General features: G+C 40.8%; 1 protein-coding gene across 2 annotated transcripts in view; it reads right to left on the reverse strand.

The window, feature by feature from the left end:
• The window catches only part of USP43 (ubiquitin specific peptidase 43), a 125,167-nt gene that overhangs the window by 51,591 nt on the left and 56,329 nt on the right, over nt 1–17,247 (reverse strand). For both annotated transcript variants that reach the window (XM_060764498.2, XM_067463820.1), the window contains exon 4: nt 8,376–8,468. In XM_060764498.2, the coding sequence (XP_060620481.2) occupies nt 8,376–8,468 (93 nt within the window). The remainder of the gene's footprint in view (nt 1–8,375; nt 8,469–17,247) is intronic.

The raw sequence follows: 17,247 nt of genomic DNA on the forward strand, positions 1-17,247 counted from the left end.
GCCATGTTTAAATATCTGAAAGGGTGTCACACTGAGAATGGAGCAAGCTTGTTTTCTGCTGCTAATAGACTAAGGCACAGAGAAGCAGATTCAAATTACAGGAAAACAGATTTCACATAAGCATGTTTTAAAAAGCAACCTTTCTGACGAGTTCCCGCAACAAATGTTATCTTAAATTACTTAATTCCTTTATTTGTGTTTATTTTATAGTTGGTTTAATTGTTATTGTTATTTGTATTGTTGATTTGTATTGTTTTCAAGTGTTGTGAGACACTTTGTCCCATTTAGGGAGAAAAGCAGGATATAAATAAATAAATAAATAATATTTGATAGTGGAATATGCTGCTTTGGAGTATAGTGGAGCCGCTCATCTAGATGTTTTGGAGCAAAGTTTTTATTGCATTCTGTCAAGAGTTTTTTGATTGTATATTCCTGCCTGACAAGGGTTGGACAGAATGGTCCTCATGGTCTTTTCCAACTCCATCATTCTATGATTCATCACCGTGGGAGATCCAGATAGGAAATGTTCTTGAATCAAGAAAAGCACTGAGCATCACTGAGTGATCATTCTTCTAGTACAATGATTCTCAACCCGTTGGTCCCCAGGTGATTTGGTCTACAACTCTCAGAAATCCCAACCAGTTTACAGCTATTAGGATTTCTGGGAGTTGAAGGCCAAAACATCTGGGGACCCACAGGTTGAGAACCACTGTTCTAGTAGGACTGTTGTGGTGAGAGAAAGATCCATGCTCATTGCTTTCAGCTCATTAGGAAAGTGGCTCAATGTATATTAAATAAATGTATTGAAAGAACAAATAAATATTCTACCATAAAAGATATTACTTTGACCTATACTAAAGTCATTTTTAGTATTCTGGTGTACGTAATGTCAGTTTCATTAGAAAGAGTTAGTGAATGCCATCCTGGAAATTAAATTGATAAAAGTCTGTGCATACCTAGTTATTCAGAAGTGCAAATCAAAGATGTTTCGTAGATCATTATCCATGAAAAGACAGTTTGGAAAAATGATTAAAGAAAAATTAAAAGATGCATAGAGATTTTTTTTGTTATCTTTTTTTCTTAATAAGGGGGCTCATTTTTTAGCTTCATTGTCTCTAAGCAAAGTCTGACCACGGATAAAGCCGAGAACCTAGAGGAAATACAAGGAATTAGAGAGTGAAAGGAGAGAGAGAAAGATAGGGAAAAGGAGAGCATGGAGGAGGAAGGTAATGCTCAATCCCCCTGTGGTGCCTGGCTATGAAAATTAAATGATGCTCTTAACAGAAGTGATTTCTCTAATGTATTAATACCAGAAGAATAGCTGGATATGCCTATTTGGAAGGAAAAAGGAAACCAGTGGTAATTTAAAAACTAACCAGGATATTCTGGTATGAACTTTTTGTAGGAAATAGTTTGCAAAATCAGATGTTGGAAATGTTAATAGGTATGTAGATACAGAGTTATCCGTTGATAGCACTGAAATGTGATCAGAGACAGAGGACACCTGCTATTAACTCAAGAGTTTATTTACCCAGTGGCTCTAAGTAACAAGAGTCCCCTGGAGGACAATGAACATATCAAGAGAGTATCCATTTTAGGAATTTGCTAGGTTTTCCTATGCAACTCTACAGATAATTTGCAGCAGAACCATGCCACAGAATCACATAGAAGACTTAGAAAATTCCTAGAGAAGACGTATTTTGTCAGATGTGGGCAGGTGAAATTGTGGAGTACTTGTCCAACATGTACAAGGGTTGTAATGGGTTTCCTATAATCTTGCACAGAACAGAGTCAAATCTATCAAGTAAATTAATTTTTCTTGTCTATACTGCTTAATGCAGACCAGGGAATTATGGAAAGCAATCCATCATAATACTTTCAGTTTCTCACTTCCCAGTTCTTTGATTCCAGGGGGTGACTATATTGTAGAGAGTGTACTTGAGAAAGGGGGGAATCAGGCTTGAGGCACTGCTGTTTTAACACCCCTGATCCCCTGCTGTGTATAAACAGCTGCTAAAGTAGTGATTTCCACGGCACAGGCTTTTTCTCTTAATGCTACTGCTTGGGACTGAAGCCAGCAAGCCAGTTCCAGATCCTTGTTGCCATTTCCACACATCTGATTCAAAGGGCTCCGAAGGAGAAGCAAGGAAGGTTTCCCAGGAGATCCTCACTGACCCAAAATGTATTCATTTTTTTTTCAGGAAGAGAAAGAAAACTAGAGACCCAACTTCCAAGAGGCGGATTGTAACGAGCAACGTTCTCGGCAGGACATAGTGTGTAATTGTACTACACATTATAGCCATAGGACTATATCCCATATAATTCTGGGATATGTTTTGGGGAAATACTGTACTACAAGAGAGCTCTAGTCTAGTCCATGCATTGAAGACCTCTAGCAAAAAACAAAAACCAGTGAGCTACCTTGACAACTAAAGTGATGTCAATCTGCTATAATTTGCAATAAACTGTTATAATGGTGCTATAATGATCCAATCCCTGATTGGATACAATCTGAGAAAGCAATGGAAGCAAGCAAATTTTCTAAGTTTATTTATTTTATTTATATTTATTTAGCAGTTTTGTATACTGGTCTTCTCACCTCCGTTCGAGGGACTCAGGCCGGTTTCCAACATCAATATTACAGACAGTCATTAAAACATCATATTCTAAATCACACTAAAACATTAAAATAGCAAAATACAATCATATAATTACAGTGGTCAGTCGTCATCGTTTAGGACCTTTGCTATACCTAAGGGGCATTTCTCATAACACAGCAAATACTTCCTGACCCAAAAAACAAAGTTCTCATATCCGCTGTCAATATAAAGTCCATCACTTGCATTCTGACACTTGTCATTTGGAAGCTTGTTTTTAAGGCCATCAGTTTATACTTGAATAACCTTTACTCACAAGGAAAAGAAATTCCAGGATTATTAAATGGTGGCTTCAATCCACTTAAAGAAATTAAAGGCAGTTAATCAATTCATTAAATCATTTAAGTTTGCATATGATTAAAGTACACATTGATAATGAAAACTGACATGTTTGATGATAAGATGAGTTTCCAGAAAAGTAAATGAATAACACTTTGATAGAAAGATGAGAGAGAAAGGGAGATGGATAGATCTAGGTCGAAGTGGGAAGAGAAAGAAAAATATTTCAAAATATTTTATCCGTGTACTCTTATATTGATTTTATCTAAAAGAGTAAAGTTTTGCATTAAGCAACAGAAGATACACACAGTGAAACTTTAGAAGCAAATATGCCTCAAGAAAACGCTTTATAGGAATTAGACATATTGCCTATATTTTGTCCCTCACAGATGAAGATGCTGGAAGGGACAACTGATTCTCTTTCACCTGGAAGCATCACTCCTAAGACTGTGGAAAACAAAAAGGGCAACACTCAAGAATCAGCAGCTCAGATAAGGGTGAAACATGGCATCTACAATCACAGCTACAAAGTCTCTAGTTGGTCCTGACTGAATTTGAGATCATATTAGGTGAACTGCACAACTTTCTTAATCCATTCACCACCAAAGTTGGATATACTATTGCAACTATCACTCTCATTCACCCCCATTTCACCCCATTTATCTAATTTCAGTAACACTATTATCAATCTCAGCTCAGCATATAAAGACTGACCAGATTATATAACTAACCCAACCAGCAAACAGCATAGGATAGGCTAGAGCTAAGTTCACCACCATCACCAGCATCTGCAACACATCCATTTCAGAGCGGTGGGGTAAAACAGAGTTAAAACAGACAGACAAAATACAACATCATTAATATACATATAAGAATATACACACAAGATCAACATCAATGAAATGCATATCAAAAATGCATAGCTTAAGACTGATTGGGTAGGCCTGTTGGAAGACACAGGCCTTTAGTAGGGATGTGCAAGTTTTTTGCTAGTTATCATAAGTCGTATCAAATTCGTTAAATTTGTACTTATAATGTGATATTTCAAAACTTTGCTATTGGTTGTCGGTTTAGATCAGGGGTCCACAAACTTTTTAAACAGAGGGGCAGGTCACAGTCCCTCAAACTGTTGGAGGGCCGTATTATAATTTGAAAAAAAAAATGAATGAATTCCTATGCACACTGCACATATCTTATTTGTAGTGCAAAAACACTTAAAAACAATACAATAATTAAAATGAAGATTAAATTTAACAAATATAAACTTATTAGTGTTTCAATGGGCAGTGTGGGCCTGCTTTTGGCTGATGAGATAGGATTATTGTTGTTGTTGTTGTGTGCTTTCAAGTCGTTTCAGACTTAGGTTGACCCTGAGCGAGGGCCGGGTAAATGACCTCGGAGGGCCATATCTGGCCCCCAGGCCATAGTTTGATGACCCCTGGTTTAGATGTTCGGTAGCCTTGCAAAGTCAGTTTCATTTTCAGTGCCAGCAAGCAAAGCAAAGTCAAAAGGCTGCATTTCCTCTTTAAATTAATGGCCTCTCACAATTAGGAGAGGGAAGCAGCAGGGAGAAAGCAGAGATTACTGGGGGAAAGACTGAGAAAGCACAGAATTCTGGGAAATGTAGCTTGGAAAGGCGAGGTCTATGCCAGAGAATTCAAAACAGCCTGCCCTAAACTACATTTCCCAGCATTCTGCTCAACATTGGAAAACCCCATTCAGGATAGGCGGGAGATTTGTCCCTTCGTAGCCACAACTAGCTAGAGGTCCAATAAACTGTTGAATCTGCAAAAAGGAGGACTAACTGATACTTTCTAGTAAGTAAATCTCTGTGCTGGATTTTGAAGAAATCCCTAAATTGAAATTCTATTAGTTAATATGAGGGACATTCAATGAGATAGCTGTTATGGCTTTTTTTAAAAAAAATGTTTTTTTGTCAAAACCTTAAAAACTTCCCTAAAATCAGTAGATGTATGAATATTTCTGAAAGCTGGGGGGAATTATCCCCTGTTATCTTGAGTCATTGTAGAGAAAATTCAAGGATATTGCTCTTGTAGTTTTTAAAAAATGTTTATAAAAACTGAAAATTCTCCGAAAATCTGTGGATAAGTGAAACGTTTTGAAACTTGATGGGCTAATAGTGGTAAATGTGTCTGCCATTATAGAAGTATCATCCCAGTAAGTGTCAAAATGATGGAGAAAGGAACCCCTGAAGTTTCCCCACCTGCACAATTACTATAACAAAAAAGTAATGAAATTTCATTACTCTCATTATAGTAACTAAATTTTTGCTAATGATTTTTTAGAAACACTTTCGAAATGAAATACCGGCACCCCCTAATAGTGTAATAACTTTTGAAACATTTTTTTATTGATCGCACAGCCCTAATATTTAGTTATGTCTTAAATTCTGACAGCTTGTTTAGCTGTCAAATTTCTTCTGGCAGGTCGTTCCACCATTGGTATGGCCAATGAAAAGGTTCCCGGGTGACAGTTGCCAGTCATGTTCTGGCTGGCTGGAGTAAACACCCCTCAGGAGACCTCTGTGTTGAGGGGTACATTGTGGGGGAGAAGGCGATCATGTAGGTAGTCTGGATGCAAACCATTTAGGGCTTTAAAAGTCAAAACCAACACTTTGTACTTTGCCCAGAAACTAATTGGAGTGATTTTAGTATAGGTGTCATATCTCTCTACTTTAGGCAAGGACAACCTGGGGGAATTGGTGGGCATGCTGAATATCCTAGAGCCCCTTCCTGATGGAATAAAAGAAAGATATCTTACCACTACTGCTGCCACCAAATATGCTCTCGATTCTGTTTCCCAATTGCCACAAGGAAATATGGAAATCAAGGACAGCATGTCATTTCCCAGCCAAATCACATCCCAGCCCTAGCATGGAAAGCGTGAAAATGTGAGAAGTAAGGCAAACACTTACTACTCACCATGTTTCCTAACAGAACTGTAGAACTGAGGTAGGAACCCAAAAGGTATAAAATGGCAGGTTAAAGAGTCCTGGGCCCTATTTTTGTTTCAGTTTTAATCTTACAAACATGCCCAGAGATGCCCGCCGAAGGTGTCAGCAACCCTTTTAACTTTAAAAGATGGCACCAGGCATCAGCACGGCAGCATGCAGAATTAGAAATATATTTGCTGCAAGATAGGAAATGTTTGTGACTGCAAGGTTTTAGCTGGAGGGGAAGTTATTGCTTAGTCATCTGCAGTCTCCATGGGATGGAGGTTGTATGCACTGGTTGTCATAAACGGCCCCTCAGGGTCAATCACTATCAGGACAGAGAAAACAGTGAAGAAGTTTGCTTGGCACCAATTATACAGCTGAGAATTCAATCTGGAAAGTGTCTCCTCCTCTCTTGCAACCTACATTTCCATCTTCTGACTTTTTTGTTAGTATTTCCTCCATGTGATAAGTTGTCCAGTGTCAATATTGAAAGGGGGGAGGGGGGAGCATCCTCAGAAATAGCTTCAAGCAGAAGCAAACAGAGATATTTCTGTGAGCGATCACTGTAACTGTCCATTAATTCCAGCAGATGTGCCAGTAGCCTGTTTGTTCTGATTCTAGGGAAGAGAATTTGCTTGCAACAACAATACAGAATTTGACAATAATACTGGCTGTAATATTATAAAAACGAGTATTAAATACAACAGCAGGAAGGTTAACTAGGACTGATAAAAAAAACTTGGGCTGGGGAGAAGCTTCTCTTACTCTGCTTCTACAGAACTAGACCTATTGCCCAGGCCCATGGGTGAAATGTTCAATCCTAAAAATAGAGTAGAAGATTCTGAAGCAACATTATGATGGTTAGAGAGAGCATGCAATACTTACAATGGTTGCCAAGATTAGATAGCCTATTCTTGCCCCAGTCTCTTCCCACTAATCGAGTATGGGTAACGCCACCCAACCAAAAGAGTCGGATGTATTTTTTGATTACTATGAGAAGAGTACATAGAAAGCTTACAAGCTTTATTTCTCATCTACCGCACCAAAATATGACAAGTTACAATGGAGGATTAATCAGCTTGCTGTTGGATGCTTTTAAATTGTTTCCAACGTATGGTAATCCTAAGGTGAATGTATCACAGATCTTTATTGGCAAGGTTTGTTCAGAAGAGTGTTGCCTTGGTATCAAATATCTACCCTGTTTGACACCACTTTAATTGGTTTGATGCCACTTTAACTGAAATAGCATAATGCTATGGAATCCAGGGATTTCTTTTTTGATGATTTTCTTTGATGGAGAAGGCTAAAGACCTTCCAAATTTACAACTCCAATGATTCCATAATATTGAGCCATAACAATTAAAGTGGTGTCAAACTGCATTATTTCTGCAGCATAGATACACCTTGACAGAGTATGCTTTGTCCCAAAGCTCAACGAATCTAATTCCTTGACTGAATGGGGTTTCGAACCCTGGTCCAGAGTCAAAGTTTAGAGCTCAAGCCAAAACACCATGTTGGTTCCCTAATAACTGGTATGCTACATTAAATTCTGTTTACAGATAAGAAACCATGGAAAAAATGTAAGAAAAACAAAAGTATTTATATTCTGGTGAAATGTGGTTGGAAGGAAAAAATAAACTTCTTCTAAAATGGAATCAATGAAGACCTGGAGCAGATCTGGCATGGAAGAAAGGAGAGAGCACTATACAATTTGCAGTCTGAAAATGATCTGGATGAAGTTTTTTATATAGATTTGTCTCTGGATTTATGCTATTTTTAAAATTAAAAGCCCAAATTCCCAACCCCTCAAAAGATTATCTCACATCCTCACCCACTGTGAATTCCAGGATCTTCTAAGGACTATCAAGCTGGTCTTGGAGAAGGCAGGTAAAACCATACCACCTCTTAAAGCCAATCTAGCATACTCCCATCCTGTCTGCAATTGCCATGGCCCTGAGTCAGGCAGGGCAGAAAGAGGCTTCAACTTTTTTTATAAGAAAAAATGTTGATTTTCTTTCTAAACACTGATGTGAATTGACCTAAACAAAGTGCACTAAAATTGTCACTCTTTAAACAAAGAAAACAAAACACCTTATGGAAATATTCCATGGTGAATTTCAATATGTATAGAATGAACTGACCCTTCCCTCCAAGACCAGTATTGGGAGCAAAACTTTGTTATCTGATAAATTTCACACTTTCAAAATGATCAGACAATATGTGTGGATCAAATCAGACAGCTTAAAAACAAAAGAAAGATGAAAATGCATATGGAAGAAACACTTTGAGAAATGTGTTGAATTTAGACAAAATATGTTTAAATGTGTGTTTAAATGTGAATTTAAAAAAGCTTATACATTAACGTAGAAAGGACAAAGAACAAATTGACGAGTGAACACAGTCAAAACTGACACACATAGGAAACAGCCCATTTCCACCTTCCCTAATTAAGACTTGGTCAACATGCTCCATGGCTCACTTACCTGGTCTGCCGTAATGGGATGGGCAAGGAGATGCACAGAAAGGGATCAAAGGTGTTGCTCTGCTTTAGGCAGTGAGGGCAAGTCAGCGAAGACCTAGAAAGAAAACAAGAGAACTGTAATCAAATCACATATCAAAATATATATTACTTTCACATTTGAGAGTAAACAGACCTCCAATGCATAACCTGGGGATCACAGAATGGCAAGTTCAAGAGACAGCATCCCTCATCAAACTTGCACATTGACATTGGTCAGAAATAACCAGAACAGGGAGGAATCCCAGAAAGAATGCTTAAGACTGGCCCCCTCATTACTGTGCACTGGGTCCTTTTCAATCTGGGAAGGGATGACTGAGGCACAGTAGAATTACCACAAGAAAGATTCACACTTGTCCCTTCCAGAGAGGCCCAAAATGCGGGACCTATCTCACTTTTACTGGAAGCATCTAAAAAACACCTCCAGTAAAAGTGAATTAATTAGAGTAAACCAGGTTTTCCCTGGTTTACTCAGCATTAATTAAATACCTCTTTAGAGCCAAGCCTTCCTGAAAGGCCTGGGTCCAATGAGTTATTGGGCCTGGGGACTAGCTAGTAGTCTACTTCCACAGTCCCGGGGGTGAGTCCTCACAGCCATCCCATTTCCTTGGGCTTTCAAAAGCCCAGAGGAGAAGGATGGCACCCACCTTCTCCTTTCCAGCCTCCCATTTGAGTCCCCAAACTTACCAGAGAGGCCTGCCGGCAGCACAGTCCTCCTGGTTCCTGGTGCAAGGAAATGGGGGAGGGGGGGGGGGAGAGATTTCACTTGGCATGGCATGTAGCTCTCCCTAACCCTCCAGGAAAGTTCGGAGTTTGGGGGGAGGGACTAGAACCTGTGCCAAAGCGGGTTACTTTAATAAGTTTCAGCACAGGTTTTGGCACAGTCTGGAAGTACCCTCAGTCTGCGATCATTCTGAAACCACTCTAAGGTGCTGGATATCAAGTCCACATTGTTAAAAATCTTGCACTTGTATCCATAGAAAATGGCTTGACACACACACATGCATGTATGACAGTACTTGTCTGTCCACTCCACACTTTGGAGAAGCAGCAGCATTTACTACAAGCACATGCATGCTCTGTGTTACTCTGCCAGAAAACCCTGGAGACTTTATGGTTAATAGCATCTACACTATATTTTAAAGATAGTGTTGAGATTTTTTTTTCTCACATAACTTGACCTAGGGCAGAGTCAAATTCACACACACCAAGAAAGAGGCAGAGAGAATTGAAGAGAGAAAGCACTAATTATGAGAGGAGCAAGTACCTCCTCTCATAATCAGTGTTATAATAAACAAACAACATTTTGACTTTCTAGCCTTAATATTTAAAAGACTGTTCATTTCCTTCTCATGCTTTTCATCATTTTTTTTTGGTTTTCAGATCCAGCTCTTGTGGTAGAGGACTAGGCTTAACCATATACCATTCTATGAAATTCATGGTATTGTCTTAAGTAGACAGACAACTTGAAGTCATATACACATGCATATAACAAAGGCACAATGATTAGCTGGAAAGCTAAAAATGTCCACACTTCTGTGTGTGATGAAAACATTGTAATGCTCCTCCTTGTATTTGTCTCAGAGATCCACTGACGTGTATCAGTAAGTAAGGAATCCAAGCTTCCTAAATTAGTCATGAGCAGTCCTGAGTTCTCCTACACAATCTAGCACATGATCATCTTGTATAATCTTGAATTAAACTGAACTCATGGTCGGAAATGCCAGATTATCTGTTTGTGAATCTCAACATAAAGCTTCAAAACCGTTGTTCTCTCCGTCATGTTCATTCCAGTAGGGAGTAAGGGGAGTAAGGGGAGTAAGGGGGATATTCTAGCCTGGCTTCCTCACTCACCCTCACCTATAGTTGTTCAGATGGAATTGTAAATTTATACCCTGCTTTGAATCACAGACTCACAAAATATCTGAAACTGCAGAAGCTGCTGATTCACCACCCACAAAAGGGTAAATAAACTCATCACGTCACCCCATCTTGCATCCATGGTTTCTCAACATTTATGATAAATGGGAAATAAGCATCATTAAGCAGGATATCAGTGATCATCATCTCTCGTATTTGCACCAAGAGAAAAGCTCCATCTAAGACCAGTCTTTCAGGCAGTTGGATATCAAGAAGTAAGATCAAAAAGAATTGACTCAAGGTGAATCCCAAACCTGAACTATCCAGCTATGTGTCAGTCACACAACAAATGATGGACACACATACATCCTCTTTTACTCCCTCCCTCCTCCTACATTTATCCCAGCACAGGATTCAAGGTGGTTTACAACCATTAAATATTTTTCATTGTGTGACTTATGGTGACTCCAAGGTGAACCTAGCGTGGGGGTTTCTTGGCAAGATTTGTTTTTTAAAAACTAAGTTACAAATGCAAGTTTAAAGCAATTTAATAAACACATTTAAAACATAATAAAATAGAAATAAAACACTCTCCCCTTTAATAGCTCCATTCTCAACAGCTTATTGAAACCAAACACTTGTCTAAATAAAATCAGTATTTATCAGCTAGCAGAAAGAGAGCTGGGAGGGGGTCGGATGTGCCTCCCAAGGAAAGGATTCCCAGTTTGGGAGCAGCCACAGAGAAAATTGTATTCTCACCCAACACTACTGTGATGTTGGTGGGATCCCTCCCATCATCTTAAAGCCAAAACAGGGTCATATAGAGATGAAGAGTCTTTCAGATACTCTGCAGACAAACTGTGCCCCATAGAGTAACCAATCAAAATTTGGCAGTAACAAATAAAGGCAGCATTAAAGAAGAAAGGAAAGAAAATAAAAGGGGAGTGCTATAAGAGATAATTAGGGAGTTTTAACCACAGACTAGAATCATAGAATCATAGAGTTGGAAGAGACCTCATGGGCCATTCAGTCCAACCCTCTGCCAAGAAGCAGGAAAATTGCATTCAAAGCACCCCCGACAGATGACCATCCACCTCTGTTTCAAGCTTCCAAGGAAGGAGCCTCTACCACACTCTGGGGCAGAGAGTTCCACTGCTGAACAGCTTTCATCATCAGGAAGTTCTTCCTAATGTTCAGGTGGAATCTCCTTTCTTGTAGTTTGAAGCCATTGTTCTGCTAGAAGAAAATGGCTCAAGTTACCATGGTCCTAAAGAACAGATGTGGTAGGTGTCTGCCCCTCCAGGTGCTTTTGGACTCTAAATCCCAGCATTCCTCACTGTCAGCTATCCTGGTGAAAGCTGCTGGGAGTTGGAGCTCAACAACATCTGGAGGACCTGATGATTCTCCAGCCCTGCAATAGTAGCTTTTCTAGCACAACAAAGTAGCCCTTCATCTGGAAGGAGCATTAGAAACAAGCTTATTTCCATCCACAGCAGCAGAGAGAGCTGGTCAGCAGAAGTGAGAGCAGCTCCTAATAAGATTGGCCCTCAGACATGCTAGCTGGATAATAGGATTGTATCTAACAAGATTACCTGGAAAAGTAAAATCCTCTCCTTAACATTAAAAAAGACAAAGAGAGATAAGAGAAAATGCACCTTGAAAAGAGACATCAATTTCAAAGAAGAAAACAGTGGCTATATTAAGAGCCCCCGGTGACGTTAAAACCCTTGTGTCAGCATGGTTGCTGACTGAAAGGTTAGCGGTTCGAATCCGGGAAGCAGGGTGAGCTCCTGTCTGTCAGCTCCAGCTTTTCATGCTGGGACATGAGAGAAGCCTCCCACAGGATGGTAAAACATCAGGGCATCCCTTGGGCAATGTCCTTACAGACGGCCAATTCTCTCACACTAGTAGCGACTTGCAGATTCTCAAGTCGCTCTAGCACGAAAAAAGTGGCTACATTCCTAGTTATACAAAACAGCTGCTGAACACCTTTGTTTTATTCTTGAGATGATGTTAGACTTTTTATTTTAATAACTTGACTGGCAATATCTTTACAGCAGGCCAAAATAAATAAAGAAACTGGGAAAATGATTAAGTGGGCTAGTAAGAAAGGACTAACAGAAATATAGTCTTTAATACATTTATTATTGCGAGTTTACATCCTTACAGCAATAGAGGGGAGCTGTACCATTTTGGTAGGGCCAAAGTTCAAATTTCCACTCATTAGAAAAACAACCCTTAATTTTTTTTGAAAAAAAAAAGGCTTTCAGTTCCAATTTCCATTTGTGTGGTGTGCGTTGTACACCTGTGGGGATGTCATTTAGAGGCTGAGTAGTGTAGTGGCGAGAGTGTTGAACTGAAACTTGGGAAAGCAAAAAAATCCAATACTAATAGAGCCATGAATCTCATTAGGTGATCTTAGGCCACTGTTTCGCAGTCTGACTTGCCTCACAGGTTGTTTGGAGGACAATTTTAGGAGGAGGAAGGACATACATGCCTTTTGATGTCATTTTATGAAAAATGGATATTAATGCAAATAAACATGAAAAAATCATAGAATAATGGCTACCACAAAATTTGGTGGTGATAGCCACTAGCTTAGATGGTTTCAAAAGGGTTACATAAATTCATAGAGGAGGATCAGTCTATCAATGACTATAGGTGATGACTGCGAATCATTGTGGAAAGCCAAATGCTGGGACTCAAGCTTCAAGGGAGGAATGCTTACAGGGTTCCTCAAATCATCTGACCAATCACTCTGGAAATGACAACTAAAAATGCATATATATTTGCAGAGTCCAGCAGAACTCTTCATTTTGTTCACAGAGCACATCACTGGAAAGTAAGAATGACTATCAATTGCATCATGGTGGCTTCCTCAAGAATAAGACCACATGAAGAGGAACATTCTTCCTCTTCAGGGATATTATAAATATTAACTAGAAACAGCCAGTTAACCTCACAAGCTCTTGTTTTTTTTCTCACGTTCTAAATTAAAATTAAACCAGATTCTGAGCCTTTGTTTTTCTTTTGTTATGTATCACAGCCAGCAAGCACAGAGCAAAGAAGTGTTGTAAGTTAATAGATCGTTTGCATATAGACAGGCTCTGACGCACAGATCTGAAGTTGGCAGACTGAAAATGAAAGCAGCCTTTTTAATAAGCTTTAATGGGAAAGGGATTAATTGGGAAGTGAAGTGATCTTGCATGCGAAGCATGTCTCCTCCACCCAACATGATGGGAAAGGGGGCCTTTGGGGGGCATATGAGGTTGGCTGGCATGTAGGAAGCTTGTTTGGCAAATAGAGATCTAAAAACCCTTCCTCTCAAACTCCCAAAGATCATACAATTCACATTCAGCTCAGATAACACCAGACCCTAATTTTGTACTTTATTGCCCTAGCTAAACACACACCAGAGGAAAAAGACTTTCTACCAGGATAGTCAGATTGAAAATTGCAGAGGGCTCCTATTATTTTTAATGGTTATGTGATAGAGTAGATGCTGCTTGCAATGCAACCAGGTAACAAGCAACACCTACAGAAATGCCTTCTTCTACACAACCATTAAATGGGCAGGAGCCCTCTCCAATTTTCTCGATAGCAATTCTATCTTTCACTGACCAAGCATGATATATTATTTCTACTTTTTAGGAAGCCCTACATTTTAAAAAGAAAGTAAAATTATGTCAGAGGTGAACAGCCTGCAGCTTGCATTTAATTTCAAAAACAGCTACAAGCAAGGAGGGTCAGACCTTCAATGACAGAGAGAGTAAGAGAGAAAGATTAGGCTGGCAGAAACAGAGCGGCTCAACCTTCTTTGGCCCTGGCCTTGCCAACTACTGGCTTCAGCCCTGCCCACCTGACAAGTTATCCAACTTCCCCATCCCTAATGTATGCAGATTAAAATGTGTTGTGTTCTCATATTCTGTTTCTTCAATTATTTAGGCTCAGCTAGCCATGTTGAACAGCAAGTAGATACAAGGCTATGAAATGCTACCTTTGGACAATATCTGTGCTGGCAACTTCTTCTCTCCCTACCAGTGGCTATATTTTACATCCAGTTCTCAGAAAAAGGATGCTTCTGAACATCAGCTACAGAAAAACCCAAACTCAGCCTATTTCACTCATGTCTTGCTTTTGTCTTTTTCACAGGGAACTGGATGGCTCTGTGGGAACAGAATGCTCGACTAGATAACTCTTTGCTCTGATCCAAATGGATGTTTTGTATGTTTTTATAGAACACCTTTGTTCTTACTTGCTTCACAGGGTAGGAATGGGGACAAGGAAAAAGAGAGTGTGATAACAATAGCAAGATGTCATTGAGGGTATGAGCTCTTTCAGTTGAAAAATACATCTAGGAAGGTGATCAGCACTCTATTGAGTGTGTTATAACAAAGGCTAGATGTTCATCCATCAGGGATGCTGCAGGAGTGAATTTCCTAGACATGGCCTCTGAAATTCCTTCCAACTCTTGATTCTTCAGTCTATGTCTTCTTTTCACCAGCCACTAGGCACACATTTTTATATGTAATTATAACCAGCTGAAGCTCCACAGATTGAACATCCCCTATCCAGAAATCCAAAATCCAAAACTGCCTACATGGTGACTGAGATAGTAATACCTTTGCTTTCCGATGGTACAATATACAGTCTTACTTTCATGTGCAAATTTGTTTAAAATATTATGCATACAATCACCATCAGTCTATGTGCATAAGTGTATATGAAACATAAATGTATTACGTTTTCAGACTTGGGATCCAGCTTCAAAGTATCTCATTATATGTACAGTAGAACATCTACTTAAGAATGTCTCCAATGTAAGAGTGTTTGAGTTAAGAGCTGTTGCTCGGTCCAGATTTCACTTTGACATAAGAGCCGCATTTTTATTTTATTTATTTATTTCATTTACTTATACCCCGCCCTTCTCACCCCGGGGGGGACTCAGGGCGGCTTACAGAGGAGGCATAATTAAATGCCTAACAATTGACAGTAATACAAATACAAAAAGCAATAAGCAATTCAACAATTAGAATTAAAAACATCAGCGCATAATAAAATATTAAGACAGTCTCATGCTCGGGTACAGAGTCCATATATCCATTCCACTCCATTGTCCTTGTCGTCAGATCCTTAATTTAACTGCCAGCGAGTCCAAAGGCTTGGTCCCAAACCCAAGTCTTTAGTTTTTTCCTGAATGCCAGGAGGGAGGTCGCCGATCTAATCTCCCCCGGGAGTGAGTTCCACAGGTGGGGGGCCACCACCGAGAAGGCCCTGCTCCTCATCCCCGCCAACCTCACTTGTGACAGTGGCGGGGTCGAGAGCAGGGCCTCCCCAGAAGATCTTAAGCTTCGAGGTGGGATGTAGAGGGAGATCCGTTCGGACAAATACACTGGGCCGGAACCGTATAGGGTTTTGTAGGTCAAAACCAGCACTTTGAATTGTGCTCGGAATTGGATCGGCAGCCAGTGGAGCTGGCGCAACAGGGGGGTGGTATGCTCCCTGTACGCTGCTCCGGTGAGCAATCTGGCTGCTTCTCGCTGGACTAGTTGCAGTTTCCGAGCAGTCTTCAAAGGCAACCCCACGTAGAGTGCGTTGCAGTAATCCAACCGGGATGTGACAAGAGCGTGGACCACCGTGGCCAGATCAGACTTCCCAAGGTACGGGCGCAGCTGGCGCACAAGTTTTAATTGTGCAAAAGCTCTCCCGGCCACCGCTGAGACCTGGGGTTCCAGGCTCAGCGATGAGTCCAGGATCACTCCCAAGCTACGAACCTGCGTCTTCAGGGGGAGTGTAACCCCGTCTAACACAGGCTGTAACCCTATACCCTGTTCGGCCTTGCGACTGACCAGTAGGACCTCCGTCTTGTCTGGATTCAATTTCAATTTGTTAGCTCTCATCCAGTCCGATACAGCAGCTAAACACCGGTTCAAGGTCTGGACAGCCTCCTTGGTGACAGGTGGAAAGGAGTGACAGATTTGGACATCATCTGCATAGAGATAACATCTTAGTCCGAAACTCCGAATGATCTCTCCCAGCGGCTTCATGTAGATGTTAAATAACATCGGGGACAAAATTGAACCCTGTGGGACTCCACACAACAATGGTTGTGGAGTCGAACAGGTGTCACCCAATGACACCTTCTGGGTCCGTCCCTCAAGGAAGGATCGAAGCCACCGCAGAGCAGTGCCTCCGAGCCCCATGTCCATGAGGCGACCCAGAAGGATACCGTGATCGACGGTATCGAAGGCCGCTGAGAGGTCCAGCAGAACCAACAGGGACACACTCCCCCTGTCTAGTTCTCTGCGTAGATCATCTACCAAGGCGACCAAGGCTGTCTCAGTTCCATGTCCCGGCCTGAAGCCAGACTGTGCCGGATCTAGATAATCAGTGTCTACCAGAAACCCCTGGAGTTGTGTCGCCACCACACGTTCCATGACTTTGCCCAAATAGGGGAGATTGGAAACTGGCCGATAGTTGTCGAATTGGGTGGGATCCAGTGATGGTTTCTTCAACAGCGGTTTTATAATAGCTTGTTTCAAGCTCGCTGGAAATTTTCCTTCCTGTAAGGAGGTATTAACCATCACCTTCACCCACCCTGCCAAACCCCCTCTGGCTTCCTTAATCAGCCAGGAAGGGCAGGGGTCTAGGATGCATGTGGTGGGTCGCACCTCTCCAAGGATCCTGTCCACATCCTCAAGCTGAACCAATTGAAACGAATCCAACAAAACTGGACAAGCAGATGCTCTCGTTACATCCCCAGAGACTGCCGTTAATGTGACGTCAAAACCTGACCGAATCCGCTCAATTTTATCTGCGAAGAATCGAGCAAATGCTTCACAGCGAGCCACCGAGTTATCCGAGGCCTCGCTTTGAGTTAAGAGCTAGCACCAGAGGGAGTTTTAGGGCTTGAAGGGTGCCACCTCCATGCCTCGTGCCTCTTGTCCTCTTCGGGAGACTGTTGTCCACTTTGCTCT

This window comes from Anolis sagrei, chromosome 2 (assembly GCF_037176765.1).
Source record: "Anolis sagrei isolate rAnoSag1 chromosome 2, rAnoSag1.mat, whole genome shotgun sequence".
NCBI lineage: Eukaryota > Metazoa > Chordata > Lepidosauria > Squamata > Dactyloidae > Anolis > Anolis sagrei.